General features: G+C 35.2%; 3 protein-coding genes across 11 annotated transcripts in view; all 3 read left to right on the top strand.

Moving 5' to 3' along the window:
* The first annotated feature begins 456 nt into the window (after positions 1-456).
* LOC111471752 lies at positions 457-2,976 on the top strand. 5 transcript variants are annotated; one of them, XM_023117441.1, is made up of 6 exons: positions 457-669; positions 794-925; positions 1,410-1,564; positions 2,060-2,149; positions 2,354-2,512; positions 2,695-2,976. In XM_023117441.1, the coding sequence occupies exons 2-6, from the start codon at positions 796-798 to the stop codon at positions 2,791-2,793; spliced, it is 633 nt and encodes a 210-aa protein (XP_022973209.1). In that variant the 5' UTR covers positions 457-669; positions 794-795; the 3' UTR covers positions 2,794-2,976. The 5 variants fall into 5 exon arrangements, with proteins under 5 accessions (XP_022973209.1, XP_022973206.1, XP_022973210.1 ...); XM_023117438.1 differs by having other exon boundaries at positions 791-925; XM_023117442.1 differs by having other exon boundaries at positions 784-925.
* Positions 2,977-4,240: 1,264 nt separating this feature from the next.
* Positions 4,241-14,834, top strand: LOC111472125. Of its 5 annotated transcripts, XM_023117810.1 has the most exons (12): positions 4,260-4,996; positions 5,125-5,382; positions 6,396-6,638; positions 6,791-6,940; positions 7,921-8,928; positions 8,959-9,302; positions 10,156-10,229; positions 10,364-10,445; positions 10,524-10,649; positions 10,850-10,956; positions 13,396-13,562; positions 14,384-14,834. In XM_023117810.1, the coding sequence occupies exons 1-12, from the start codon at positions 4,556-4,558 to the stop codon at positions 14,627-14,629; spliced, it is 3,246 nt and encodes a 1,081-aa protein (XP_022973578.1). In that variant the 5' UTR covers positions 4,260-4,555; the 3' UTR covers positions 14,630-14,834. The 5 variants fall into 5 exon arrangements, 2 of the variants coding, with proteins under 2 accessions (XP_022973578.1, XP_022973577.1); XR_002715359.1 differs by having other exon boundaries at positions 4,250-4,996; positions 7,921-9,302; positions 10,860-10,956; positions 14,384-14,494; XM_023117809.1 differs by having other exon boundaries at positions 7,921-9,302.
* A 4,027-nt stretch (positions 14,835-18,861) lies between these two features.
* LOC111472117 (kinesin-like protein KIN-12E) overlaps positions 18,862-27,011 on the top strand; it is a 9,130-nt gene continuing 980 nt past the window's right edge. Inside the window, exons 1-22 of the mRNA XM_023117808.1 lie at positions 18,862-19,280; positions 19,894-20,049; positions 20,119-20,202; positions 20,446-20,565; positions 20,720-20,833; positions 21,157-21,249; positions 21,453-21,542; positions 21,654-21,724; positions 22,048-22,122; positions 22,223-22,310; positions 22,841-22,899; positions 23,080-23,143; positions 23,325-23,390; positions 23,562-23,717; positions 23,797-23,901; positions 24,090-24,325; positions 24,595-24,664; positions 24,747-24,803; positions 24,901-24,960; positions 25,401-25,460; positions 25,583-25,662; positions 25,847-27,011. The exon at positions 25,847-27,011 is cut by the window's right edge and continues 980 nt beyond it. Coding sequence (XP_022973576.1) covers positions 19,020-19,280; positions 19,894-20,049; positions 20,119-20,202; positions 20,446-20,565; positions 20,720-20,833; positions 21,157-21,249; positions 21,453-21,542; positions 21,654-21,724; positions 22,048-22,122; positions 22,223-22,310; positions 22,841-22,899; positions 23,080-23,143; positions 23,325-23,390; positions 23,562-23,717; positions 23,797-23,901; positions 24,090-24,325; positions 24,595-24,664; positions 24,747-24,803; positions 24,901-24,960; positions 25,401-25,460; positions 25,583-25,662; positions 25,847-27,011 — 3,330 coding nt within the window. The 5' untranslated portion in view covers positions 18,862-19,019. The remainder of the gene's footprint in view (positions 19,281-19,893; positions 20,050-20,118; positions 20,203-20,445; positions 20,566-20,719; positions 20,834-21,156; positions 21,250-21,452; positions 21,543-21,653; positions 21,725-22,047; positions 22,123-22,222; positions 22,311-22,840; positions 22,900-23,079; positions 23,144-23,324; positions 23,391-23,561; positions 23,718-23,796; positions 23,902-24,089; positions 24,326-24,594; positions 24,665-24,746; positions 24,804-24,900; positions 24,961-25,400; positions 25,461-25,582; positions 25,663-25,846) is intronic.

Below are 27,011 nucleotides of genomic sequence, written 5' to 3'. Positions count from 1 at the left end.
TTGACTAAAATAATATATTCTTAATTAAAAAGTTCAATGATTTGAATTTCTATTCATATATACACACTGAACTAAAAAGCTTCTAGATCCATAATAGATAATATCTTAAACTTCTATCAAACTTGTAACATTGTTTGGTGAGCTCGTCGTCTAGGATTTTGACCTAATAGAAGATCGAACAACCTTTGCTTTCCCGTTTACCACGCAACTAGCCAAAAAGGGAGGAAAATGGTTCATGTTAATCAATTTATATATATTTTTTCTCATTTTTTTCATTAATCATATGTGAAGTGAATATTTTTAATTTACTATTTTTTGGGGCATAAATTATATTTTAACGAGACATACTAATTCACCCTAAAATTAAAAGAGTAAGAAAACACTGCAATTTGTATAGCGGGACCCAAATTAATCAGATTTTCCAAAATGCGATATGAAATAGAAGCTGATTTCAGATTTTATACTCCACCGGCTAAGGTGAGCTATGAACCAATCATTCCTTGGTGCACCTTCATGACTGATTTCAGCCACCATTCTTCCGCCTTAAAATTGCTTTCGTTTTGATCGCCAATTTCTGTAATCTCAAGAGCTTTGAGCCGTAATCACTCTTCTACTTGTACGTGAAAAGAAGTTTCAATCCTTGATTGATAAACCAGCCAATTGCCGCCGGTATGGTACTGCTTCATATCATCTATGTCTCCTCCTCTATACACTTTCAATTTTGATGCTCGAAACTTCTAGGTTTTTGTTAATCGCTGATTTCTGTAAGGTTTTCATTTGGAGAATCTAGTAGAGATGGCTGTTTTTACACATGGAATCCCCAATTCCCGAATCTTCTGCGAAAGAGAGGGAACCTTGTTTTTAGGTTTTTCGGCTGCTCCAGTCTTGCCACAGAGGGCGAGAGTTTACCGACATTTTGCCAGAGGTTAGTCAATTTTAATGGTCTTGTTCTTGAAGAAGTAATAGTCGTGGATTGTTTCTTGGAATTATGAACTGGTTAGGTTGCTAGTTTTTGGCGTGATAATTGGAAATCTTGAGCTATGTTGAACTGACAGTGCACAATTTGCTGATTGTTTATTGTGAAAGCTTTAAAAGATACCACAAATTATAGTATGAATTTAAAGCATTAACCCAAGTTGGTGGAAAACTAATGGTGAATAAAACAGATTGTTCGTCAATGTCTCTTCACAATGATAACTCCCAATAGGCTCTGTTTAAATCCACTTTGGTTGAGGACCAGCAACGTGTTTACTCAACAAAAGCTCGTCCCCTTGCAGAAGTGCTATTTTCTTATGGAAATGATTTTGATTTTGTCCACTTTTGACCGGTTATGTAGTTTAGAAACTCAGTGCATTCCCCTAAATTTGACAAGAATTTACATCAGGTGGTTGTTATATATTTTTTTTCAGAGAGAGGAAGTAGTCAAAGGTTGTCAAAAAAGGAACCTATTGATTTCCCAACGAAAGGATTCTTTGGCACAAAGAAAGTTGTCCTCACTGTCCCTAGGGACAGTAGCTCTTCAAACGCCAGCAGCAGCGAGGATGATCCGACAAATCAATCCAAGGTAAGGCAACTACCAGACATGATTATATTATCTGCTTCTTGAGTAGATGGTAGATGCATTTATAGAATGCTTCTAAGAGAAGATTTCAGCTGATTTCCTCGAAATGTATGCAGTCCACAAAAACAAAAGTGAACAATGCTTTACTGGGAATTGAAATCTCAGTTAGTATCACCTGATGGCATGATAATATAATGACATACATTACATGTGCATGTCCGTAAACAAGTGAAGTAGCTTCTTACTAATAGGCAGCGTTGGTTTGAGGACTTGGACAAAGTTTAAACGAAAATGTTTCCAATAAATGTTAGATGAAGGCACAGCCTAAGATGACATTTCTATGACCTTATGTGCTTTATCAATGCAATGCATGATGAAATGTTACTAACAAAAGAATGTTTGGTTTCTCATTTATCTAATATAACCTTATAGCTCTCCATATCGAGTATTATCAGGAATAACAAATGAGATTTTTTCACTCTTTTTTTTTTTCTGCAGCAAACACCTTTTGGTTACACAAGGAAGGATGTTCTATTAATTGGATTGGGTGTCACAGTTCTTGGATTTGGGTTGAAAAGTGGATTAGAGGTAAGATCTTTCACTTTTCCTTTAATAGCTGATTGTTTCTCACCCTCTCTTCTATACTTGGTCAATTTTCCGGCCATTTTTCCTACTGTAAACTGAGGAGAAAAACTTTAGAGTTGTTCTTTTATTCAAAATTTATATTGTTCGGTCACTCTTCTTCGTCTACCGTGTGCAATTTATATTGTTCTGTCCTGATGTCTCGTGCAGTTTGCTGGGTTTGATCCTATGCAAGCAGGTAACGTGGTTCAGCTTGTACTGGTTTTGGGTTTAACGCTTGCATGGATTTCCACATATATGTTTAGAGTTTCAAATAAGGATATGACATATGCTCAACAACTACGTGACTACGAAGACAAAGTCATGGAGGTATGGTATGATATAAAACGACAATCAATGGACTTTTTTCAGGATTATCACGTTTGAGAGTGATTTAAGCCATTTGTAGAATGCCCTTTTAACTAAAGTTCTCTTTTCCTCTTGAAAGGCAATTTTGTTTTGATTTTCCAATGCCTTTCTTACCAACCTCCCTAACAATTCACTGTCTGTAGAAACGCCTGGAGAGCCTTACCGAAGCAGAGCTCGTAGCATTGCTCGAACAAGTCGAGGAAGAGAAAAGCCAATCAGCGAGTGGCGAACAGGTAAATTGAAGTCATTTTTATCCTTATTTATTACAACTGCTCGAGCTTGGCCTTGTGCATATGCATATGCTATTCTATATGGGCAATGTAGAATTAGTTTCTGTTACTTAAACACTACATTTTAGATAGCAATAACAAAATACGTACCCATTAATAAATTAGTTAAGCTATAAGCTTAGTTTAATTCTATAACCCGTTCCCCATTTATAGCTATTTGTAGCCAATTTGCTTCTATTATTGTTTGTTTCATTAAATTATGTTTAAACTCAGTTTGTATGTATTTTGTTCATGAACTTTTAATCACCTAAGATTAGGTCTAATATTTGAATTTTATGCCAATAGGATCATATACTTTAAATTTTGTATTGAATAGGTACATGAATTTTAAAAAAAATGCAAATAGGTCGAGGTTCTAATACATAAATTGAAAATTCAGAAACCTATTAAATACAAAATTAAAAGTTTAAAAACTTACCGATTTAAACGCAAATGATTAAATGAATCCTTTTTAAAGATGTTGGATGACCCAAGGAGTGGTGGGAGACAACTCAGTTGTCAATAATCTCTGTTTTTTTTAATTTAATTGGTGATCCGAAAATAGAAAAAAAAAAAACCAATAATCACAAAACCAAATCTAAGTTGGTCTTTGAAACTCAGTTGTATATTTAGCTTAGACTTAAATGTTATGTACATATTTTAAATTTTTATATTTGCATAAAAGCTAATGATTCTTTTTCATTAAAAAGTTACCAAAACAAAAATATTTTTAATATAGCTTTAATAGTAAAATGAATTTTAACCTCTTATTTGTTCATCGTTAAATAAAACCGTCAATATATTGAATAAATATCTAAAAAAGATTATTATTATTTTATTCTTGGTATAATGACGTATGAAGTTATATATATATATATATATATATTTGCATGTATATATGTATGCAGTAGCAGTTTTTTTTTTTGTCTTCATGCGACAGACGATTATTGTTATTATTTCAAGAAAAAAAATTAAAATCATTATTGTCATTATTACCATTAATTTTTTCCGGATAATGACAAAAAATTAACTCCACCTACCGACCCGGTCCCGGAGGATTCTTCTCCGCTAAGGATTTACGTTTGAACGGTTCGACCACGCAAGGACTACGCGTCACTGACCGGTCCATTTGAACCGGAACCTCGGCCCCCATGGACTCCAGGATCCAGTGCATGCGGGCCACGTGTCACATTAGTGCCACGTAATGTTTTATTATTCTATTTTTTTTATCCGAATTACACATTTACGCCCAGACATTCTTTGTTTTATCATTCTATAGGAACAAAATCTAACCTTTGCCTGAATTTTTAAAAACGCAAAACTAAAATATAAAAAAAAAAGAAAAAAAAAAAAAGAAAAGAGGAGAGAAAAAATGTTTAAAAAGGAAAATAAAAAACCTATCCGATGCTGACACCTGTCGTCTTCTTCGGGAGAATTGAAGTTTTTATTTTTTATTTTCTTTTTCACTCGATCTCTTCGTGGTGAGGCCATGGCCGTTTTACTCTGTAACATTTTTCTCCCCGCGAAAGTTACTTGGATGAATCTTTTGCTCTTTCTTCCATGTTTTTGTCTTCTGTAATTTCTCTCTCTAGAGTTTTTTTCTCTCTCTTCAGGACCGAATTTCTTAGTTTCCAATTCGTTCCCTTCATTTCGGAATACGGACGTTGTCTATGGTTGCTACATGGAATTTAGTTCGTATCAATGGTGATAGACAAACCCTAATTCGGCCATTGAGATGGCAATTGTTACCGGAGATCGATATTTGGAGAAGTTGGTGAAGTTTGTGGAGGAACACGCCGATCCTCTGATTGAAGGAACTTCGGTGTTGAAGCTAAATCCAGCGGGATTGCACTATGTGCAGTCGAGGTTGGAGGCCTTACATGAACTCGAGAGTCTTTTAACCGGAGCTCCAGTTGACTACCTTCGCGCTTATGTCTCCGACCTTGGCGACCACCGCGCGCTTGAGCAGCTCCGACGAATTCTGAGACTGCTCACATCTCTGAAGGTCGTTTCGGTGCTTCCGCAGCCGTTGCGAGACCCGACACCGCTGTCTCTGTTGCCGTTTGGAAGTCTGAAGGTTTTGGAGCTCAGAGGATGCGATTTGTCGACCTCGGCGGCGAGAGGATTGCTGGAGTTGAGGCAAACCTTGGAGAAGATCATTTGTCACAATTCTACTGTACGTATTGAATTAATTGCTGCACAAAAAATTGAGCCATACGCTTTTGTAGTAGTACTTTTAACTCCTTATTCTATGTAGTTGATTGAGATTTCTTATACGGATGTTTTTTTAAAAAAATTATTTAGGATGCTCTGCGGCATGTGTTTGCAAGTAGGATTGTGGAGGTTAAGAATTCTGCACAATGGAGCCGATTGTCATTTGTTTCATGTGCGTGCAATGGCTTAGTTCTCATGGACGAGTCTTTGCAACTTCTACCTGCTGTTGAAACCCTTGATCTGAGCCGAAATAAGTTTGCAAAAGTGGACAATCTTCGCAAGTGTGTGAAACTGAAACATTTGGATCTTGGTTTTAATCATCTAAGGACAGTTGCCTCTTTTACTGAGGTATGTACTTCAAATAGTCCCGTCGCCGTTTTTCTTTAGGCCACTTTGTGTACTTCCTGTATAATGTTTTGAAAGTAAGTATGATGCTTTTCGGAAAAAAAAAAAAAAAAAAAAATTGGCCGCAGATTAGCTCTTTATTGCCATATGTTGATTCTATATTAAAATTTGACTGTTCTTGATGGTTGTTTGATTATAAATTTTTTTGTTCAAGTACGCAAAAAAGTAGGAAATGTTACCTCCATCTGAAACGGAAGAAACTTTGTTATCTTCCTTGCTGCTAAACGTATACTTTTCTCTTATAAGCTTACCGTGACTTATAAAGTGAGTTAGAGAATACAGAGAATGAAATTATTTGGATGGTTTTTATGTAATAAAAGATTTACGAAATAACTACAAAACCTCATGAAAAGACGAAGTCTTGTCTGATTTAATGACTATAGTCACAGAACTCGCCACTTTACTGTGGTCAATCACCGTTATTAATAGTTCACCGGAGCAGGCTTTTTCCTTCCTAGTAAGCTACCTTACTGATGTTGTTCGTTAAAATTTCTAATGCGTTGTGAAGATGGAGAAAAGCTATTCTTCTCTTAATTCTTTTTGAGTGCTAGCAGTATCTAACTCGTAAGATGAATATTCTAAGATTTGAACTCCAGGTATATATTTCAAACTGTGTTGAGAGCTTTTTTGTTTCTTTGGATGTTTTAACGTCTTCAAATTATCAATTTGTAGCATTTGTTGAATATTTGTGGTTTTAATTCTTTATATTATGGCCTTACCTTGGATTTATTGCTTAATCTTAAAATTTAATGGATTTTACCCCCAATATGTTAGGCTTATTAATTTGATCTTGATTTTCTTTCGACCTTAAATACAAAAATTTATCATTATTTTTATTCCGAGCCAATGTGAATCTCTATTTTGAAGCTGCCGTATTCGAAACATCATCTTTCTGCTTCAAGTTGTTGATTTAGGTGTAGTTTTGGACCCATACACAATATTGTTGGAAAATGCAGGTCCCGTCGAATCTAATTAAACTTGTTTTGAGGAACAATGCTCTAACTACATTGCGTGGGATTGAGAATTTGAAGTCACTTGAAGGGCTTGACGTGTCCTACAATATAATTTCCAATTTTTCAGAGTTGGAGTTCCTTGTGGATATTACATCTTTACAGAATTTATGGCTAGAGGGAAATCCCTTGTGTTGTGCCCGGTGGTACAGAGCACATGTGTTCAGCCTTTTCTCTTATCCGGATAACGTTGGTTTTCTTTCCTTCATCAATTTCTTTTTTCCTTTTTAATTCAGTTTTTAAATTTTACTGTCATTGCTAGCAAGCAAAAGTTTTTAACGTTGGTTTCTTTTTTCCTTCATCTTAGTTTGATCTTGTTTCTTTTGTTTATGGTTTATTAGCTGAAGTTAGATGACAAGGGAATCTGCAAAAGAGAATATTGGAAGAGGAAAATTATCATTGCTAGCAGGCAAAAGCGACCTGCCAGTTTTGGATTTTATTCCCCTGCAAAAGATGGTGCGCAAGGAGAGGGAAGCATAAACAGGAAAAAGGTAAATGGTTGCTGTAATTTAAGGATAGGCCACTGCATGATGCATTTAAATCAGAACGTTCTATATTAGAACAGAAGTTCTTGACAAAGTGAAGTTATCTCAACTGTAGTGTGCTCTTGTACAAATGCTTGTAGAAGTTGCATTTAAATATTTGTTTCTAAGCTACAAAATTTAGAATGTTGAGAATAATATTCTAAGCATAAAATGTTTTTGAACTTGTTTTATTAAATTGCTTAGTTTTTTTAAAATGCTCGAATACAATTTTACTGATAAAAAATCAGTGATGTCACTTCAGTTGCAGTTTGTTGAGTAGGAACAATAGGGGTTGTTCTTTGAGTAGTTAAGTGCATTATATGATGCAAACAATCATTGTGTTTTGAGGCCTTGGACGAATGTAGTAACTAAGAATCATTGTGTCTGTCCCTGAAGCAGTAAACTTCAGATCTAAAAAAATTACTCTTTCTCCATAGGTGTATTCAACTATGTCCTCATCCAATAATTTTTTAATTCTTGAACTGAATTAAATTCTCAGTTTAATTTGAATGGTAGAGATATATATTTTAGGTTCAGCACGATTTTCAGAAATCAAGGTTAAAAGTTTCCTCGTGCATTATTCTGTCACATCCAAACGGTACAGTGATGGCATTAGTGATGAAATGTCAGTTGCTTGTTGAAAAAAGGTATACGGATGGCCTTTTTACAAGCGAGGAAAATAAATTGTTTGAAGAGAGATCCTATTCAGCAGTGTAAATAATGCCATTTTGGAAAGTGATGATTAATGATATTCATGTTGCAACGTTCATTTTCTTCGGTATTTCAGTTTTTTTTTTTTTTTTTTTTTGCAAGTGACCTGAATTTCTCATTGTTCACTTTAATATTTGAACTTCATTAATAACGTGGGATCCTTCTTAAATAAATGATTTATGATGCCAAGGATTCAATATCAAGTAATAACTCCATTTTTGTCATCGCTTTTGCAGAAGACAATTTCTCGAATTGCTTCTATTCAGAGTGAGGAAGAGAGTACTTATTTTTGTTCTGACCAGGAGTCCGTATGCTGTGATAATGAGACTCAAAGCAGAGGGGAAGCAGCATTATCTGATAATGAAGTTGAAGCAGTTGATTTGATGAAGAAAATTGAATTTATTAAGAAAGAGCGTTCTGCACTTTGGCTGCGGGAGTTCGAGGACTGGATGGATCGTGCTCCTCCAAATACTGTGAATGGCAATATCAACATGGCTATTTTGCACCCTGGGAAAGAAAATTATTTGAAAAGTAGGAAAACTGCACATCATGTTGGTGAGAGTTCAAGATATAAATCAGAGTCTATACAAGCATCAGGAGATGAAAGTAGTACAAATTTTGTGGAGTCAGATAGTTCCTTTGTAGACATACCTAGTGGTTTGACTACCTCGCATTACTTTGGCCTGAATGGGACTCTGGGTAATGATGTCGAAGTGCCCTTATCTAGAACACAGAGATTGGATCATAAAAGTAGTCACCTTAGTTCTTCATTTGAAGGAATCGATAGTCCATCCACCCATGTGAAAAGCTTTCATCCTTCGTATAATAGGTTCCAGGGAGGTCAAGCAAAGGTTGAAGATGGTAGTATGTCACCATTGTATGCCATTGATAGTATATCTGAGTCTCACTCTTCCTCAGCGTTCCCTGGATCACCACCCCATTATCAAGAAGATATTCTTCACCGCCGACATAACTTCATGGAAGAGATTTTGCAATTATCTGCAGAGTCATATTCAGTTCCTTCCTCTGATAGCTATTCCAGCAGTAGTGAGGATGATATCTTTCCCTTTGAACCATTAATGCAAGAAGTTATTCAACCTACAGAGGATAACTCTATACGTGGAAGTGCTGAAGGTCAATTGTCATTAGATCATAGTAAAGGCGGTACCTCTAAACAGTGTCATGAACATCTGGTGGGAGAAAATGGCCTGTGCCATTTTGATTCATCAGTTGATCAATTATCTAGCATGCAGAAGTCTGTTTTGCAAGGCTCCAGCATGCAGTTGCCTTGCAATGTTTTTCCTGCTGACGCTCATGCCTATGGAACCGATCATTCAATCCAATATGAGAACAGTAAGCTGAGGAACAGAGAAAGCAAAAGAAAAGTGAAAAAAAGAGTTGTTTCATTGTCAGGACATACTGTAGTTGGAATGACAGACAAGCACAAAGGGACAAGTTGTGATCGGAGTGTTTCTGGAGCTGATATGGAAATTGAATTGGAAAATGATAAATTTATTGAAAACTATTTCAATTTAAATATTGCAGATTCTGGAGTTCATGAAACTTGTCGGCAGTATCTCAAATGCATTTGTATACTTGATTCTGAGCTAGTCTACAGGTCTGTCATCGTTTAGTTCTTGTGGAAAATATTTTTCTATGATCCCATGTTTCTTATCCACAAAAGAAAAAAAGGAAGAACGGGGGCACAATTGCTTGCTTGCTAGGCAGACCAGCAATTTCCATTGAGATTTTGTTTGGCTTTTCCCCCTTCTTCTGCCGGTTCATAGTTTCAGAGGACCAGCACCCATTCGTCATCCTCCTCTAATTTATATGACTTGATTTAAATAGAAGCTTAGGTTATAAACCATCTCTTTCTTTAACTTCGCCGATAGTAGTGGGTTCTCTTGGATTAGCGCCATCCAATCAGGAAAAGTGGAAGAAAAAAAGACGAGGGAACAGTAACTGTATTATTTCCAGATTGTTGATTTCATGGTCCTCACAACTGGGTGGCATGATTTTTGGTCGAATGGTTAAATCATGGCTATTGGGATGCAATTTCTCTGAAAATGGTTTCAGTTACCCTTTTCTTCTGGTTTATACCCAATGCAATTAAGGGTATATTGATTGTATTAGATGATGAGCTTTCCCAAAAGTTTGAGTAACTGGTTAGGAAATAGTTAAGTTGCTTTATTTTTTAAAACATTCTCATATTGTGTCGCTTGCACATTATTTTGATGAGGTTTAACATGGGTGGTTTTGGAAACAGTGGGGAGATAACGTAAAGATACTTAAACTGAGTCTTCTTCTTTAGTATGATGTTAAATTATCTCTAATTCTATGTTAGTTTAGACATTTAGATTATCTTCTATGTATATCGAAGCCATATGTGATAATAAATAGTTAATTGTTTGAATTGTATTAATTTGTCCCAAGTATTGTTTGCTTGACATCGTTTGCATCCGAACTTGCAGAAAAGTGGTTCTTTTACTTAGTAGTAGAAACAAGTTGTATGTACTTATTGTTCGAGCGGCTGGAGATGGTTCAGGTTGGATTTTAATTCATTGTGCATATTTCAAATAGGTTCTTGTGTGTTTTGTCTACTCAAGGAATCTCTGGAGTTTCTAATTTCTTTCTTTATTGTTGTAGCTTGTTGCTAACTACAGTTTATCTGCCTCATAGGAGCCATTCTTATTTTATCGGATTGTCACAATGTTGAAGATATTAAAGAGGTCTTTGTGGGCCTGGGGCTTCAGGTTGTGAGGTTAGTGAGGTTTTCATAAATTCAGCGATCGTGCATAGCTCACATCCTCTGAAACATTCTTCTTTTTAATTGATATAGAGTTTGCATGGAGAGAAGCATCAAATATTTGTTTGTAACTAGATGCATTGAGAAATCGAGACAATTACTTTGTATGTTGCAAGTATCTGACATTGGGACACCTAGTGACAAGAGCTTCTTAAGAAGGTAATCTTGCTATACCTTGTATCAAGTGTAATGTGATTCTGTTGTATGGACAAAAATTATTGTCTTATATGCATGAAATTGGTGGGCATATTGATATTTGATTGATTATGCGTAGCCCCACGTGTATGCTCAGTCACACTGTTGAATCTTCACTTAATCTTTATTGTGGTAGACTCAGGTTTTGGATATTTATATGGCAGTTTGGAGCAGGTCCAGGTTGAATTATTTGAAAAACAAATATGTGGAGGTGCAAAAGCTAACTTACTTCAATATTCTATGGTGCTATTTTGTTGCAGTGAGATTCAAGGTAAGCTCATGCTCATCTCTCTTTGTTCATTCCCCGTAGTATACTTGATTTAAATGTACAGCATCGTGAGTCAAGCTATTTATTCATAATAAGAGCAACGACTGTGAGGACAGTGGAAAATAAATTACTAATTTATGGCCTGCAATATGTTCCCCGACATGTTAAAAACATTTTTTAGGATGGTTTAGCACTGCCAAAATAGTGTTTGGGGTTTCGGTCTCTAGCTCACATCATCAGATTAGTAAAAAGCTCCTACCGGGATTGTTAAGCTCTCAAAAGTAGAGTTCACGGCGTTGGTGTTTTTACCTCTCACCATCATGGTTGGAAATCAGAAATATTTCTAGTCTAAATAATAAAGACGGCAACATTCTGATAGGAAAAGAAATAAATGTAATATCTTTTGAGAGAATTTACTTGTTATCAACGAAACTTGATTGTTTGATTTATAATGCATGATCCTTATTCGAGCTTTATTCCTTCTCATTTCAACGAGGATTTTAATGGAAATGGGGACAGAAGTTATAACCCTTTTGTTTAATACCAACATCCTTTATAATAGCGGCAGATAATAAGAACTTTTCAAAAGGATTTCCCAATTTTTTTTTTTCTTGGAATGCTTATCAAGGAATGAGAAATTGCCATAATAGAAGTCTACTGTAGAAAAATATTTTCTGTCTTTCTCCATACTAGAAGATGCATGTTCCTTCTAGCTTTGTTTTCCAAATAGCTTCAATGTTTTTATTCTTCTTTGGAAAAATAGATCTTGAAAAGAAACTTTTTTTTTTGTCCCTTAGTTTTGAGTTTTGTTTTCATTTTGTCTTCAGATTTCAGTATATTGCACTTCTATTCCCAGTTTTGAGATTAATTTCATTTGGTTCCTAGTTCTCAAAATATCACACTTGACCTTTGGGTTCTCAACCGATGCTGACTTTTGGTCGCTCAAACGAAATGTTAACTAGGATGCCAATGGGTCTATTTAATATTAATTTATATTATTATATGCTCACATGGCAAAAAAAAAGTATATAAAATTTCAATAGGTTACGTGGCAAAAAAAATCCCCCTCGCCTCTTCCCTTTTCCTCTTTCCCATGGCTTCCACCCCTTCTCAGAGCCGGAGAAGCATAGTGTTTCCAGTTGATTTTTTGGTGAGTTTCAACTTCTTTGCCCCTCAAGGGTTAGAGTTTTTCAATTAGATTTTTTTTTTTTTTTTTTTAATTATTATCAAGCCGTGAGAAATTGAGCTTGGAGATTGCAATATTTTTTGCAATTATGTTTAGCATGTAATTTGAACTGTCGAGTGATAATTTCAATTAATGGGTCGTTTTTTTCTTTCTCTTTCAAGATCCGTTAATTTGAAAGCTTATTTCTTATTAACAATTTGGGAGGCCTTAGTAGACTGCCACTGTTGGTTGTATCAAGTAGAATGAGTGGCGGTGCAGGGTTGGATAAGAGTAGGAGAACGGGACATGACAACTGGTGGTTGACCGGTAAGAGGAGGAGGATAAGAATGGGTTAGGATTATTTGATAGAAGAGAGAGATAACGGGGTGGGGCAAAGAGTTTTTTTATTGTTTTCTTATCATATCACCTATCGAAATATTATAGCAATAAATACTTTACCATGTAAGCATGTGAATTAATATAAAATGAATTAATATGACAGACCAAAAGTGAGCCTTAGTGGAAACTTAAAAGGCTAGTGTAACATATTGAAACTCAGCAACCAACTAGAACTAAGGGATAAAAATATAGCCTTTTAAAGCGTAAGAATGAAATGAAAACTAAACTTAAAATTTAGAGATAAGGTGCAACATTTTGAAATCTAGAGGGGAAATGGTAACTGAACTCAGGGACCAAACTGATATTTTTCCAAAAAGTCCAATCCCAAATTTAGAGAGAACAAAAAACAACATCGAAGAAAAGTCAAAGTAATTAATTCTAGAAATTATATACGAAGTGAAACTACAAAGACATTTTTGGGAAAGCTTGTTCAATTTAATATGAAAAAATCGTTGCTTCTGTCGTGGAAGGCAGTGGGTTTGTGCTTCAAGTGATGAGGATCTTGCTTGCTTCGAAACTAGGGGATAAAATAGTCATTGATTTAGTGAAGCAACAGGCACTTCAAAAATGGATTAAAATATATCATAGAAGCTAGATAGTTCTTGACTCTACAAGGAGTCCATCATGGGATATGTGATTAGGAATAAATGTATATAGATTTCTCCCCCACCCCCCTAGAGAACTTGGGATGATGAATGGGTTTTGCAGTTACTTGTTTCTGATTAGATATAAACATATATATATTTTTTAAGTTTTAACAAAAGTATCTTGAAATATACCTTGCTGCCACGATCCACTGATATACCTTTTGATGCTACCCTTTGTTTGTTATTTAAACAAAGAATCTTGAAGTAGTGAAGCTTTCCTTTGATATACAGGAGAATTGTGGCGTCTTCGATCCTTATTTATTTTTGAAGGGCATTTAATTGTGTGCATCGAGGACTTAATGCACTTAATGCAATTCGATTCTTTCTCCATGGAAGGACCGTTACCTCCATACTATGCACTCGATTCATGTTGCTTGATTTCCGACATACTTGAGATGGTAATTTTCTGTTATTTATTGCTTATGCTTGTTTATGCTTTCAGAAACTTGACTCAAGTCTCAAATAGTGTAATCTTTCTTCCTGAGCTATGAGTAACGTTCATCTGTTCTATTGTTGTGGCACTTTAGGCAAACTGTGGTTAAGGGTTTTTTCCCTCTCAACTTGTTTTCCTGACTTTTTATGTAATTATTTTTGTGCTTTTTGATTCTTAACTATGACCATGAAATAATTTCGTTGTTTCATTTGTGATGTGAAAAGACTACTGAAAGCGAGAAGTGGAAGGGAATTTTTATAAATATTAGTGTCAAGAAGAGAGTTAGTCTGTTATGCCATGTAATGACTTCACTTGAGTTGTAGGACGCGCAAATTTGGGGAAAATAGAGACTTAATTGCTGGGATTTGGGTAAAATTTTAAGTTGACAAATAGGCAATCTGGCATTTGTCCATTCAACTTCACACTTAAGATGGCTTAGGCTATCGGGTCATGCTTTGTATTATTTTTATCTTCAGTCCGATGAGATGCCATTATTATCTTAGCCATATAGGTTGAAGTTTGGGGTAGTTATTGTCATAACCTTCATAAAATTTCAGGAAATGCAATTTTGACGGACTTACGTAGAAGCTCGATGCTTATTTTTTATTCTATAACGTCCGAACTGCTCTTATAGAAGTGAACAATAATTTTTTTATTCTTTACCGCATTTTTTCTTAAGAGATTTCTCTTCTATATTCTTTACTTCATTTTTAAAGGAAAAGAAATGATTGGCCTTCTTTCTTAATGCTCTTGTAAAATGTTACTAAATATAAACCTTGTTGACAGGTTGTTGACGTGAAGGGGGCGTTGTGTGTGACTTTATCTTTAAAATTTGCATCATCAGAGTTCTCCTTGGTCCCCAAATCTGACGAGGAGGTCACCGCCATCAAGAAGGAGACGTCATCACTGTGCTCTACGAAATGGAAGATCAAATGGTTCCATGAAGAAAATCTAGTTAATTTCATTGCATTGGCGAAGGCAATCCACCTAGGAAGTAAGGAGTCCCCCTTGCCTGTAAGATATTTATCATGATTGGGGAGGCTGGAGAAAAAAGGTATATAGGCAATGGCTGTTCATGTTTTTAGGTTCTGATTCAATTCATTCTTTTATTGGCTCTAGTGTGGTGAGTGCATTCTTTTTAGTTTGTTGTCTTTGGATTACTAAATATTCTACCATGTATATATTTTGTACAGTGTATAACACTATAGGTAGTTGAAATTATTTATTTCCTTTATTTCCTGTGTTCTTATTTAGAGGGTTATAGAGTGCCTGTTTTTCTTGAAAACTGCTGAATTCAACGCAGTTGTCACTAAGTTTAAGCTTTAAACTTTTAGTCGTATCAACTAGGTCTCTAAACTTAAAGTGTTCAACGGGGGTCTTATTAACTTTAAATTTTGTATATGTCCTTGATTTATTTAACATTTTTAAAATTGATAGATTTATTAGTCACAAAAAAATAAGTCAAGAATTTTATTATGGCACGAAATTAGAAGTTGGTGGACTTTTTTCTTTGTCAATGGTCTGGTTCATTTCTTGTTGAAAGGCAATCAGCGTAGCGTCACTGATGCGCTCAGCTTGTGCAATAGCGCCATCAGCCCTTCTCGTTGCCAATATTGGAACTCGAGTTTTATGTAAATTGCAGCTGCCGTCTCACCCACTAAACCTCCACGGCGTCTGCATTCGGGTGCTTGAACATTTTTTTTACTCCCATTTTTTCTTTTCTTAGTTCAGTTTCTGTTGGGTCTACTTTTTTCTGCATTTGATGGGTATGTTTGAAATGAATTTGGTATTGTTGTGATTGAAAGTATGATGATCTGAAAGTGTTCTCATTTGGAATAGAATTGAGATTATGAAATGTGTGGTCAGGTTTATTCTGTTAATGATACGGGAATAGAAGTTTGTTAAAATGAAGTGATTTTATTTTATTTTATTCAGATTCTTGGGGTGATAAGTTCATATATTCGAGATTAGATAGGAATTGGATTTCCTCCCAAGTTCCAAGGATCTAGAATCTGTGGAAATAGTGAAATTTTTACTGTTGTGATGCTTCAAGAGTGAAGCTCGTGTACGTACGATGGTGTTATCAAATGCTCAAAAATTCTCTCCATCTTCTTCTCTCTGCTTGGTCTCCTCCACCTCTCCGACTCATCTTAAACATCTGCCTTTAGCGCCGGTTGGCATTGCAACTAAAAGAAAAAAAGGAAAGATCACACAACGTCTAGTCTAGTAGTGATTCGAATACTAGAATCGACTCGAATCTTAACTGTGTTCAAGTTGGCTCCCTATGGTGTTTTATATTTTCCAATATATATATATGATATGCATGATATCTATAATTAATTAAATTTATTTTTAGGTGAAATGGTTGAAAAATTCATCTTAAATCTTTAAAGTTGCATAATTTTTTTAAAAAATTCATATGGGTCGACCCAAATTTATACTGAGAAAGATATGGTTAAAATATCATTGCACAATGCACTTGTATTGTATTTGTAGCATGTGATTGTAGTCCGTGATCGGATTTTATATTTTAGTTCAATGTAAGAATGCGTGAAAAGGACATGTATTGTATTTGTAGCATGTGATTGTAGTCTGTGATTGGATTTGATATTTTAGTTCAATGTAAGAATGCGTGAAAATGACATGGTCGAATAGGAGGTGGCCTAAATGTAAAATTTAGTGCGTATGGTCGTTAGACTCCGACTCCATTGTTAGAGAATTTGTTAGAAGACAGACGAGACTTATTCTTGTTGACAAAATTCCATTTTTGTGTGGAGAAAAATGACCCAATCAAATGAGATGTAATCAACTACCCATTTTCCCTATGTTATAATTGATTGGACTTTGGAGCTGGTCTCATGGTCAACCAGGATGAGCTAGTTGGCCTTAACATCTAATAGGATGCTTTTTTTTTTCAAAAAAAAAAAAAAAAAAAAAAAACCAACAAACAAAACAAATCCTGTTAGGACGGATTTAATCGATGTTTTCCAAAATTTCATTACGAGAAGCAAATTTAACTATTTACGATGTTTTTTTTTTTTTTTTTTTTTTTGTATCAAATTTTTGAGTGCATTGAAATTTTCACATGGAACAAGCAAAAGAGGGTGCATAATAAGAATAAATTATTAAATTTAGGTTAAATTATTAATTTAATTTAGAAAATGTATGAGATATTCCAAAATTTTTAATTCTATTTTTAGATCTTAAACTTTTCAATTTTTGTATTTAATAATATGAATTTCTAAAATTTTAATTTTGTGTTCTAGTAAATTTAAATTTTAGAAAATTGAAAAAGCTAAATTTATAATATTATTCTATTAACATTTTCAATATAAATTTTAAAAACAGGTCGATATTATATTTCTAAATATTATTAATAATATAATTTTAAAATGTATTGAAAGTAGATAAATTTTGACCAAACTAAAATGAAATTATAAAATACAAATGGAATTTGTTTAATTTAACTTTTTTTTTTTTCAGTTTCTAATTAAAACAGCTTAGTCAAATAACAACCAATTTTGGCCTTTGAAAAAATAATTTCCAATTAATAATGTAGCAAGTAATTGTTTCTTACATTGAAATGTACAAATTGCACATTAAAAATCCTCAGAAAAAAAAGAATGCATTTCCACGTTGCTAAATGAGAACTCAAAAACTTCATTCAAAGATTTTGAGTTGGATTCAAATGCACACAAAAATTTTGTATGAAGTAAGAAAAAATTGGTAACCTTTGTGAGTATTTTTTATATTCACTCGTGTCTTTGAGAAGAACTTCTCCAAAACCCGGTCTGGTTGAACCGGCCCCACATTTCCTCTTCCAACTTGTTCAAATCTTCGCCGTGTGCCGCATCATTCGCCTGTTTGGTGGCCTCGAAACTTTCCATTGCGGGCTCCACCGATCCATCTTCGAAATCATGCGAGGCGGCCTTACGCTGCTGAATCAGACACTTCCTCTTCAATCTACGGTGTCGTTTCCTTCTGTTCATCGCCTTCCGGCAGAGTCCCAACGGCATCCTGTACACTGCAAAGATTACGAGGTTCATCACCGTCCATGGACAGCAGCAACAAATGATCGTACAGTCCGCCGCCGAACCACCGGCAAGCTCCGCGAACTGCCGCTTATCTCTCGCCGCATCGCTTTTCTCGCTCTTCTGCGACGAGCTTTGACGTTCGATTGCCTGAGATCGGAGGAGGACCTTCCGTGCCATTTATACGAAAGGATGAACTCGAATCGGAAATGTCAATCGATTAAGCAAATCGAATCCGAATCGACAAATGCTTTTCCGATCGGATTATTCACTCAGAGGCAATCGAAAGGCCGTCCCATAACAGAGACGGAAAACCGCAAGGCTTAGGAATTCAATCGATTCCGAAACGCATTTCGGAGGAGAAAGCGAATCGAAGAAATAGAGCGTTGAATCCAATGTCCAATTGCGTGGCGAATGCAAGCTGAAGCGGAGGGGAGAGGAGAGGAGAGGAGATAATGAAGAAGCGTTCAGTTGCGATGCGTAATCGCCATGGAAAGAGCGAAGAAGACGGGAAAATGGATGGATTGAGATCAAGAAACCAGAAAAGAAGAAAAGCGGAGATTGATTGGATTTTACTAAGAAAAGAAACTGCCCTATTTATGTTTTTATTATATCCATTCAATTTTCCCCTTTATTATTCTTCTCTTTTCATTTTTCTTTTATTTATTTTAATACTCTTTATCATTATAATTATTAAATTAATAATATTATTATTTCTTTTATAATAAAATTACATATTCGAGTCGAATTTTAATTCGATGAAAAAAAAAAGAAAAGAATAATGCTTTATAAGATCTAGCACTACTGTCTTGATTGGACCTCAAATTCCGTGTTTTATTCATACTTTTTTTTAATCATTTTTACTCGGTTAGATTTCAAAAATTCTCGAATTTAAGAAGCCAGAGCATATTTTTAGTATAAAAATTTATTTTATACGCCATATATTATTGAGGATTGTTGGTGGTAGTCCGAAGTTCATAGGTAAGTAACACCATCTCTATTCTAATATATATTACAACAATTTATATTAAATAATTATATTTTTGCTCTAAAATTTAAAATGGTTGAAATAATAAAAATTTGGAAATTTTTGAAAAAGAAAAGGCCAACGGACCGTTCAAAATTTAAAATCGCACTCAAACGATCCAAAGGACAAAAATGATCGAATCCTCTTAACGAATCCTGACCGTCCATCGTCTGATTTTATACACGTCTTCCACTTTCCCTCTCTTTTCGAAGATCCCTCATTTCAAATTGTTTGAATCACTTCTACGTTCTGCTCTCTTCGCCCCTCTCTCACAGCAGTCTTCTTCTTCCGCTTCCTCTTCGGGAACGGTGCATTTCTCGCAATTTCCTCGGCAAGAAGAAATTCTTGCGAGCTTTTACAAGCAATGCCGTTCATATCGGACGCGGCTAGTGCAATCAAGAACCGATTTGGGTTTCAGGATCATGCATCGAACAGTGCGATTCCACCTCGGGCTTCACCGGATTTTCTTAAATCGGCTACCAAGGAGAGTGTCGCTCAGATGTCTGCTATACGGAGTATTGGCGAGTTCAACGATGAAGATGCAGGTGGTGATGTTGCTGTATCGTCGGGCCAGATCTTTGAGCTTCGGGAGGATCCTTCTTTCTGGAAAGATCATAATGTGCAGGTAACTTTGGGTTGTATGGTTGACTTGGCTATAATTTTAATTCTACATTTTGAGAATAACAGACTGGTTTATGTTGACTTGATAGCATCAGTAAGCTGTAAAGGTCCGTTATAATTTTGGACATTCGGGCCATTTCATTCTTCAATTTTGGTTCAGCTGATTCTTAGTTTGGTAGATGAGATCAGGAACTCTTTGATATCTGCAACTGGTAGAAATTACTTTTATTTGAACGTGAAGCCAAATGAATGTTTCCTTTTGAATACCCTGGTTGGCATCGTTTAGAAAGTTCATGTTCAATCAACTGCGGTGATGTCAATTATGACGATATTAACTCCGCAATTTCATCGCCCTTCCTGTTTCAAGTAACCATCAGGTCTTCAAATCTATGTTTTGAGGTAATCAAACGGGTTTATGTTGATGTAATAGCAAAAGTAAGCTGTAAAGGTCCGTTATAATATTGAACATTCGGGGCATTTCTTTGAGAGCTATCTAGAATTTCTTTTTTTTTTTTTTTTTTTTCTGTATATTTGGAACTTATTGGTTCTCGGAATGAACAACTCTTGCTAGCTTCTACTTCTTGTGATAGTCCTTATATTTCGTGTTTTGAGTACAGGTGATCATAAGGATTCGCCCACTTAGTAGTTCAGAAGTATCTTTGCAAGGCTATGGAAAATGCGTAAGGCAGGAGAGCTGTCAGACTCTTACATGGACTGGGCATCCTGAATCGCGCTTTACGTTTGATTTAGTTGCAGATGAGAATGTCAGCCAGGTAATTTTTTCGATTACGTTTCTTTCATTCGCTTTCTGTTAATTGGGACTTACTCTGGCAGTGTAACAGGAGAAGCTTTTCAAAATGGCTGGATTACCCATGGTGGATAACTGTGTTGGAGGCTACAACAGTTGTATGTTTGCATATGGCCAAGTAAGACGTTCAAATTTTCCTTGTTGATTCTGCAAATTGGGTAAAGCTTCCAGCATTGTCTTCTGAAGAAAAAACTTTTTGAGATTTCGTGCGCCAGAGTAACATATAAATTTGACAATAATCATATAGTTTTTGGATTCTGGTGTGTTTGATGGTAGTTGTTATTTGAGTGCAATCGTTTCTGTGAGTATATATTTCTTCAATTTGAGGTTTAAGCTTCAATGGTTTGAATTTTGCGTCTAGACTGGGAGTGGAAAGACTCACACCATGCTTGGAGATATTGAGGGAGGTACACGAAGACATAGCGTCAACTGTGGGATGACACCTAGAGTATTTGAATACTTATTCACGAGAATCCAGAAGGTATGCATCTCTTGGCTATTTTCAATTCAGGATTGAGATTAGTATCATTGGAAATGTCTTTTATTCTTCGATACCAATCCCTTATTGCAGTTACATTGTGTAGATATTTCAAGATTTTTGTGTAGCAGTACTTAATTCAATTATGATATTTTAGGAAAAAGAGGCCCGCAAAGATGAGAAGCTGAAGTACACTTGTAGATGCTCGTTTCTGGAAATATATAATGAACAGATACTTGATCTTCTGGACCCATCATCTAACAACTTACAGGTAAGAGTAATATTTTGTAATTCTGTTTTCATTTAAAAGAAAAGATAGCTTTAGTAACCAAACTGTGATACCTTTGGAAGAATGGCATCACAGAACGCAAATGATAATTTTTAATTTTCGGTTTTATCAGGAGATTCTTTTCGAAGTGGAATAGAAAATGAATAGGAATAGCCTTAATCGGCAGCATTTTTTTCGATATTCCTTCTTTTGATTTGTGAATTTAATTGGATCAATCATGTAATTTTTCTATAACCCCTTTATATTATTCAATTTGATTTGGATTTTGATTATCAAAATATATATTTTTTTCTAATACATTATAGATTAGAGAAGACAGTAAGAAAGGGATTTACGTAGAGAACCTCAAAGAGATAGAAGTTACAAGTGCTCGCGATGTTCTTCAGCAACTTCTTCAGGTATGTTCTGAATGGCGTTTTAAACGCTATGCAGGATATATATTTTGAATGGTAGCCTGAAATCAGTTTTTCTACTGACCTCTATTTCACATTCAATATTCATATATTCCCATCTGTATCGAAAGGTTCAGGAGATTACTCGATAGATATAGTTTGCGAACTTTAATTGTGCAGTCGAAAATGAAAGTTAACTATGATTTCAGGGTGCTGCAAACAGAAAAGTAGCATCCACCAATATGAATCGTGCTAGCAGTCGTTCCCATAGTGTATTTACATGCATCATTGAAAGTAAGGTAAATTTTGACATCCAATTTTTATGAGGATAAGTTTATAACCTTTTTAAATATACAACTTTTTACTGCTTCCATTTTAAGATTACTGACAGTGAATCAAATATTCTCTAGTGGGAATCCCAAGGCGTAACTCACCACCGATTTGCTCGACTTAATCTTGTTGATTTAGCCGGATCAGAAAGGTAAGTAATCCACCTTACCAACTTGTCGAGTTTTAATCTCCTCCTTCCGCCCCCTTCCGCTATGCTATTTGCAACCAAAGTAGCTAACAAGAAGACAATGGAGTTCACTCTAAAGAAGGCAGTCAAAATTTTTAACACTTTTCTCCCTGCTATCATATTATCTTCACTTGTTGTTTTTGCTTGAATATCTTGAAAAGTTATCAAAGCATCATATTTTAAGAAAAGAAACTATTGAATTTGTTTCACTTGCTTCCTTGGGAATTCCTTCCCCCTGTGCATTTGAGATTATTTATTCTTCAGCTTTATATATGTATCCTAATCAGGCAGAAGAGTTCTGGAGCTGAAGGTGAACGTCTTAAGGAAGCTACTAATATCAACAAATCTCTTTCTACATTAGGGTATGCATTTTAAGCTTTTATATTTAATTTGTATACTTGTAGCAATCAGAATAATTTGCTAAACTCAAGTATTTTGGCATGGAATATGTTCAAACTACAGGCTTGTGATAATGAATCTAATCAACGTATCCAATGGAAAGTCACTTCACGTACCTTATAGGGACTCCAAGCTTACATTTCTGCTTCAGGTATTTAAATGTAGTTTGTCATATCAACGAAATTTTATCACTTACTAAAGTTAAGCAACTTAATTTATTTGAATTATTCAGTGTAGTAACATGGAGAAGCTTGCATTTCATTTCACAAAGTGACCGACAAGATAATGTCCTATATTTGTTGCAACTGCAATGTTTTCTTGTGTACAGAAATGTTCTCGGGTTTATTAGTTGGACAGTTTTGCCTGAACATGTGTTGTAATTTTGATACCTTGCAACAAGTATGAAGCTAAACTTTCTGAAATTAGCTTAATGTATTGACTATCATTATTATTTTTTGATGAAATATCATTCCTCTTAGTACAATAGCAAATGCTTAATTACATGTGCATCACTTGTATCAGAATTTAGGTTCACGATTATGGTAATAAATATTTAATTTGTTTGCTAATTTATGGTTACATGTCTAAGAACGGTTTATGTTCAACCAGTTTAATTTGTTTGCTTTCTCATTGTTCTCGTACTCCAACTTATTAGTTGTTTTATGAACTTGTGTGTTTTAGGATTCTCTGGGAGGAAATGCAAAAACGATCATCATTGCTAATATCAGTCCTTCAAGCTGGTTAGTGAATTGCTTTTGTACCAATTCCCACTTAATCACGTGGATAATATATATATATATATATATTTGCTTTTTTTTTTTCGTTTTTTTATACCATCATATTGTGTATATGTGTGTGTGTGTGTATATATCATTACGTTTGTTTCAATCTTTGTAAGACTTTGATTTGGGTCCTTGCAGCTGTTCTTTGGAAACACTCAGCACGTTGAAGTTTGCACAACGGGCTAAATTTATAAAGAATAATGTATGTTCCGTAGTCTCTTTTGTATGCTTTCTTTTCTATGCATATCGAAAAAAATATGCACATAGCGAACAACATGAGCTAGCCATAGCCATATATTTATTAAATTTTCCTTCGAAACTTGAAGTGATATTACCAATAAGTTTCTTTCAGTGCTCATCATTAAATATCTGCTTTTACTCAGGCAATCGTGAACGAAGATACTTCTGGAGATGTAATTGCCATGAGGCTACAGATTCAACAACTTAAGGTACCAAGATGTCTATTAGGAAGTTGCCTTGTATTCTTTCATCCGGCTTGTTAAATATTCTACACGAAACTGGAACGATGTGAAATATAATTAATCATCAGCAGCGTCTTAGTTCATAAAAATTGTGGTTGTTCGGGTAATTTCTTGTACTTACTCATATGCAATCTTCAGAAAGAAGTTTCCAGATTACGGGGTTTAGTTAATGATGGAGACAATCAAGATAACGATAGCTTAGCAGTAAGCTTTCCTGGAACTCCAGGAACTTTAAAATGGGATGGACTTCACGGGTCAATGAGTCCTTTTACAGCTGGTAGAAGGATGTCTCAGGTATTGAACGTTATCTCTTAAGCTGCAGGAAATTTTTTGAAATTACTTGTTTTTAATAAAAAATTTTGGTGTATTTCAGAGAAGAGACTATGAAGTTGCCCTTGTTGGGGCCTTCAGGAGAGAAAAGGATAAGGACATGGCGTTGCAAGCATTGGCTAATGAAAATCAGGCAGCGATGCAACTGGTACGTTAACCAACGTGCTGCTGCTTCTTGGTTCATGGATGCGCAGCACACTTCCACATATAATTCCTGTCATTAATGAAGAATTTGGATATTGATGGAAGTTGGTACAAAGACGTGGAAATTGGCATTTGCTTTCAAAGTAGATATCTAGTTTCTCATTGTTGACAATTCTCGTTTGGTATGATTAGGCCAAGCAAAGAGAGGATGAAATACAAAGTCTTAAAATGAGACTACGGTTTCGAGAAGCAGGAATAAAAAGGTTGGAAGCAGTTGCTTCTGGAAAGATCTCTGCAGAAACACACTTACTGAAAGAAAAGGAGGAACATTTGAAGGAAATTGAGGTTTTGAAAAATCAGGTTGATCGGAACCAAGAGGTTACCAGATTTGCCATGGAAAACCTGCGTTTGAAGGAAGAAATTAGAAGGTAGTTCTTTCAACCACCTTTCTTTGCACGATTATTTTCTTGTCCAGTGCACTAAAGAAGCTTACTATAGTTCAGGATCATATAGAATTATTTAAAATATAAGAAACATGCATAATTTTCTTGTCAATCGTCACACAGAAGTGGAACTGATCTTGAATATTGAGACAAGAAATTCGTATTTTAGAAAATATACGATGACATTAATCTAATTTCTGCCACATCAGTAATTTTCTATGTTATTTCCTCGTCTAATCTGCATTAATTTACAGGTTGAAGTCATTTTATGAAGAGGGCGAACGGGAGATGGTACACGAACAGATCATGGAATTGGAAAGCAGGGTAAAAACATAAGAAGAATCTTCACATAATTTTTTATTTTAGAATTTATGGTAAAAAATTTAGCTTCTAATGAAACCTACAGTTATTGGAAGCACTTGACTGGAAACTAATGCATGAATCAGATCCTTCGTCAATCCAGGTACTTCTGAGATTTTTTATTTTATGGTGAATTATTATAACATGAAATTTATATCCAGGCCTTATAATCTTCTATATATGTAAATGCTATATTGCAGAAAGGAAATCCAGACATGATAGCAGATGTCGATGATGAAAACTTTCTGACTACCAATCAGGTTAGACTGAGTTACTTGTTTCCCTGGGAGAATCGAACGAAAAGGAAATTGCATACTTCAACCTTGATGACAATTAAGCATAGTTTATGATTTTTGATTGAATGCTGAGATTTAACCTTTTCCTTTTTCATTTTTCCATCGCTGAAATCTGTAGTTGCCTTCATTTTCAGCACGTCTTTTATCAACTTAATAACAATTTGATTTTTTAAAACTAAACATAAAAATACGACTTTCACCTATTCTTATCAATTTTTTCATACGTTTTCAAAATCTTAGCTAAAATTTGAAAACTAAATTTCAAAAACTGATAACTAAAAACTAAGAACTAAGAATTTAATGGTTGTCAAATAGATTTGCTTTTATACTTGTAGAACAGAGAATTTCATTTATCATCAGCATCTTTAATTTCTTACGGTTCTTTGCTCGTGTTTCTTATTTAGGAGCGGGGATCACCATGGAGATCTTCAATAAACGAGGAGAATGAATTCCTTCGCATGCAGGTGGTAACAAAACTCGTACCATATGGGTGCAATATAGAAGAAGCTTAATTCTGTCTCAAACTTATTCTACTTGATTGCTTTTGTATAATTAGGTTTTGATGATATCCATGTTACTGTTTTAGGCCATTCATAACCAAGATGAATTGGATACACTTCGCAAGGAACTTGAATTATGCGTTGAAGAAAAGGAAAAATTAGCAAGGTAATATTATATGCGCTCTATTGAATGTAAAAAGAGTTTTGAACAACCTCAATGGTCCGATTTAACAGATAAAAATGAAATTTAGTTTGAGAGGTAGTGTCTTTTTCCAGCTGTTGCTCTTGTTTTTATGTTGGTTTATAAACTGAACATTTATGGCAGCAATTAAGTGCATCTGATCTTGCAGGCGTGTAGATGAAATGGCAACAAAACTCGAGTCTAACGGATATACTGGACCTGTGGACGGAACTAATCAAGTTGAGCTTCCTTTGGCATCAAATGACATGTCCACCATCAATTTTAGCGACCAAATGGAGTTAAAGACAATGGTTGACGCCATTGCTGCTGCTAGTCAAAGAGAAGCAAGTGCTCATGAAACGGCAATAGCCTTGTCCAAAGAGAATGATGAACTTCGTATGAAGCTAAGAGTTTTAATCGAGGATAACAATAAACTCATTGAACTGTATGAAACAGCAGCTTCAGAATGCAAGTTTGTAAATGTAAGTAAAGTTGAAACTGCACAGAATGATGCTAAAGTGGTCGAAACTTCCGATGAAAAAGAGGCTCATGAGAAAGCGGTTGAGCGGCTACAGCAACAGCTAGTGGAAATGCACGAGGAAAATGATAAGTTAATGAGCTTGTATGAAGGGGCCATGCAGGAGAAAGATGAGTTCAAGAAGATGCTTTCTTCTTTAGAACACACAAAAGTTGACACGAAAGGAGACTCTGATTGCATCGAGAAGTTTGTTGAAGTTGATGAAGGGATGAATGAGGCATACGTTGAACCTTTCAACCCCAATGAAGCACAAAATTTGGTCTGTCAATCTGTACCATCTGAAATGGAAATACTCGATGGAGTGGGAGAGAGCAATGAGTCCGTCCCGAGACTTGGAAATTCTCTTGAAGAAGAAAATGATGGTCTTGTTGCAGATGAACTATGTTCCCACACAAACTCTGATGTAAAGGAAGGGAATGGGTTAGATGAAGCAGACGAATTAGTTGAAGAGAAAGGTACGTCTAATGTGGACAAGGCAGAACAGATGCAATCTGAAACACAGATGGAAACTGATCCACCCGCTCTTATTGTAGAAATGTTGCCAGAAGATTTAAGTACGATTAGAAAGAAGCTTGAAGCAGCAGAAGAACAACTTTCAGATTCAACCAGGAATATCAGTGTTTTAAGTTCACTTGAAAAGATGATATTTGAGGCCGATAAACTCTCAAAACAGGTTGAAGTTGTGGAAGATGAAGTTCAGTTAAAGCAGAAGGAGGTTGAATCCCTTAAACTAGTCTTATCCAAAAAGCAAGAAAGTAGAGATCTTGCACACAGTAAGTTTTGCGCTCTGAGATAC

This window comes from Cucurbita maxima, unplaced genomic scaffold (genome assembly GCF_002738345.1).
Source record: "Cucurbita maxima cultivar Rimu unplaced genomic scaffold, Cmax_1.0 Cma_Scf00002, whole genome shotgun sequence".
NCBI classification, from domain to species: Eukaryota; Viridiplantae; Streptophyta; class Magnoliopsida; order Cucurbitales; family Cucurbitaceae; genus Cucurbita; species Cucurbita maxima.
The sequence above is the reverse complement of the archived record's forward strand: the minus strand, read 5'-3'. Positions and strand labels throughout refer to the sequence as shown.

Bases quoted from the DNA above. Each gene is read 5' to 3' on its own strand.
- LOC111471752 (XM_023117441.1), top strand. From the start codon at position 796: ATGGCTGTTTTTACACATGGAATCCCCAATTCCCGAATCTTCTGCGAA. The intron at 926-1,409 runs GTTAGTCAATTT...ATTTTTTTTCAG, and splicing joins TTACCGACATTTTGCCAGAG to AGAGAGGAAGTAGTCAAAGG. The intron at 2,513-2,694 runs GTATGGTATGAT...CACTGTCTGTAG, and splicing joins ACGAAGACAAAGTCATGGAG to AAACGCCTGGAGAGCCTTAC.
- LOC111472125 (XM_023117809.1), top strand. From the start codon at position 4,556: ATGGCAATTGTTACCGGAGATCGATATTTGGAGAAGTTGGTGAAGTTT. The intron at 9,303-10,155 runs GTCTGTCATCGT...CCGAACTTGCAG, and splicing joins GATTCTGAGCTAGTCTACAG to AAAAGTGGTTCTTTTACTTA. The intron at 13,563-14,383 runs GTAATTTTCTGT...CCTTGTTGACAG, and splicing joins TTTCCGACATACTTGAGATG to GTTGTTGACGTGAAGGGGGC.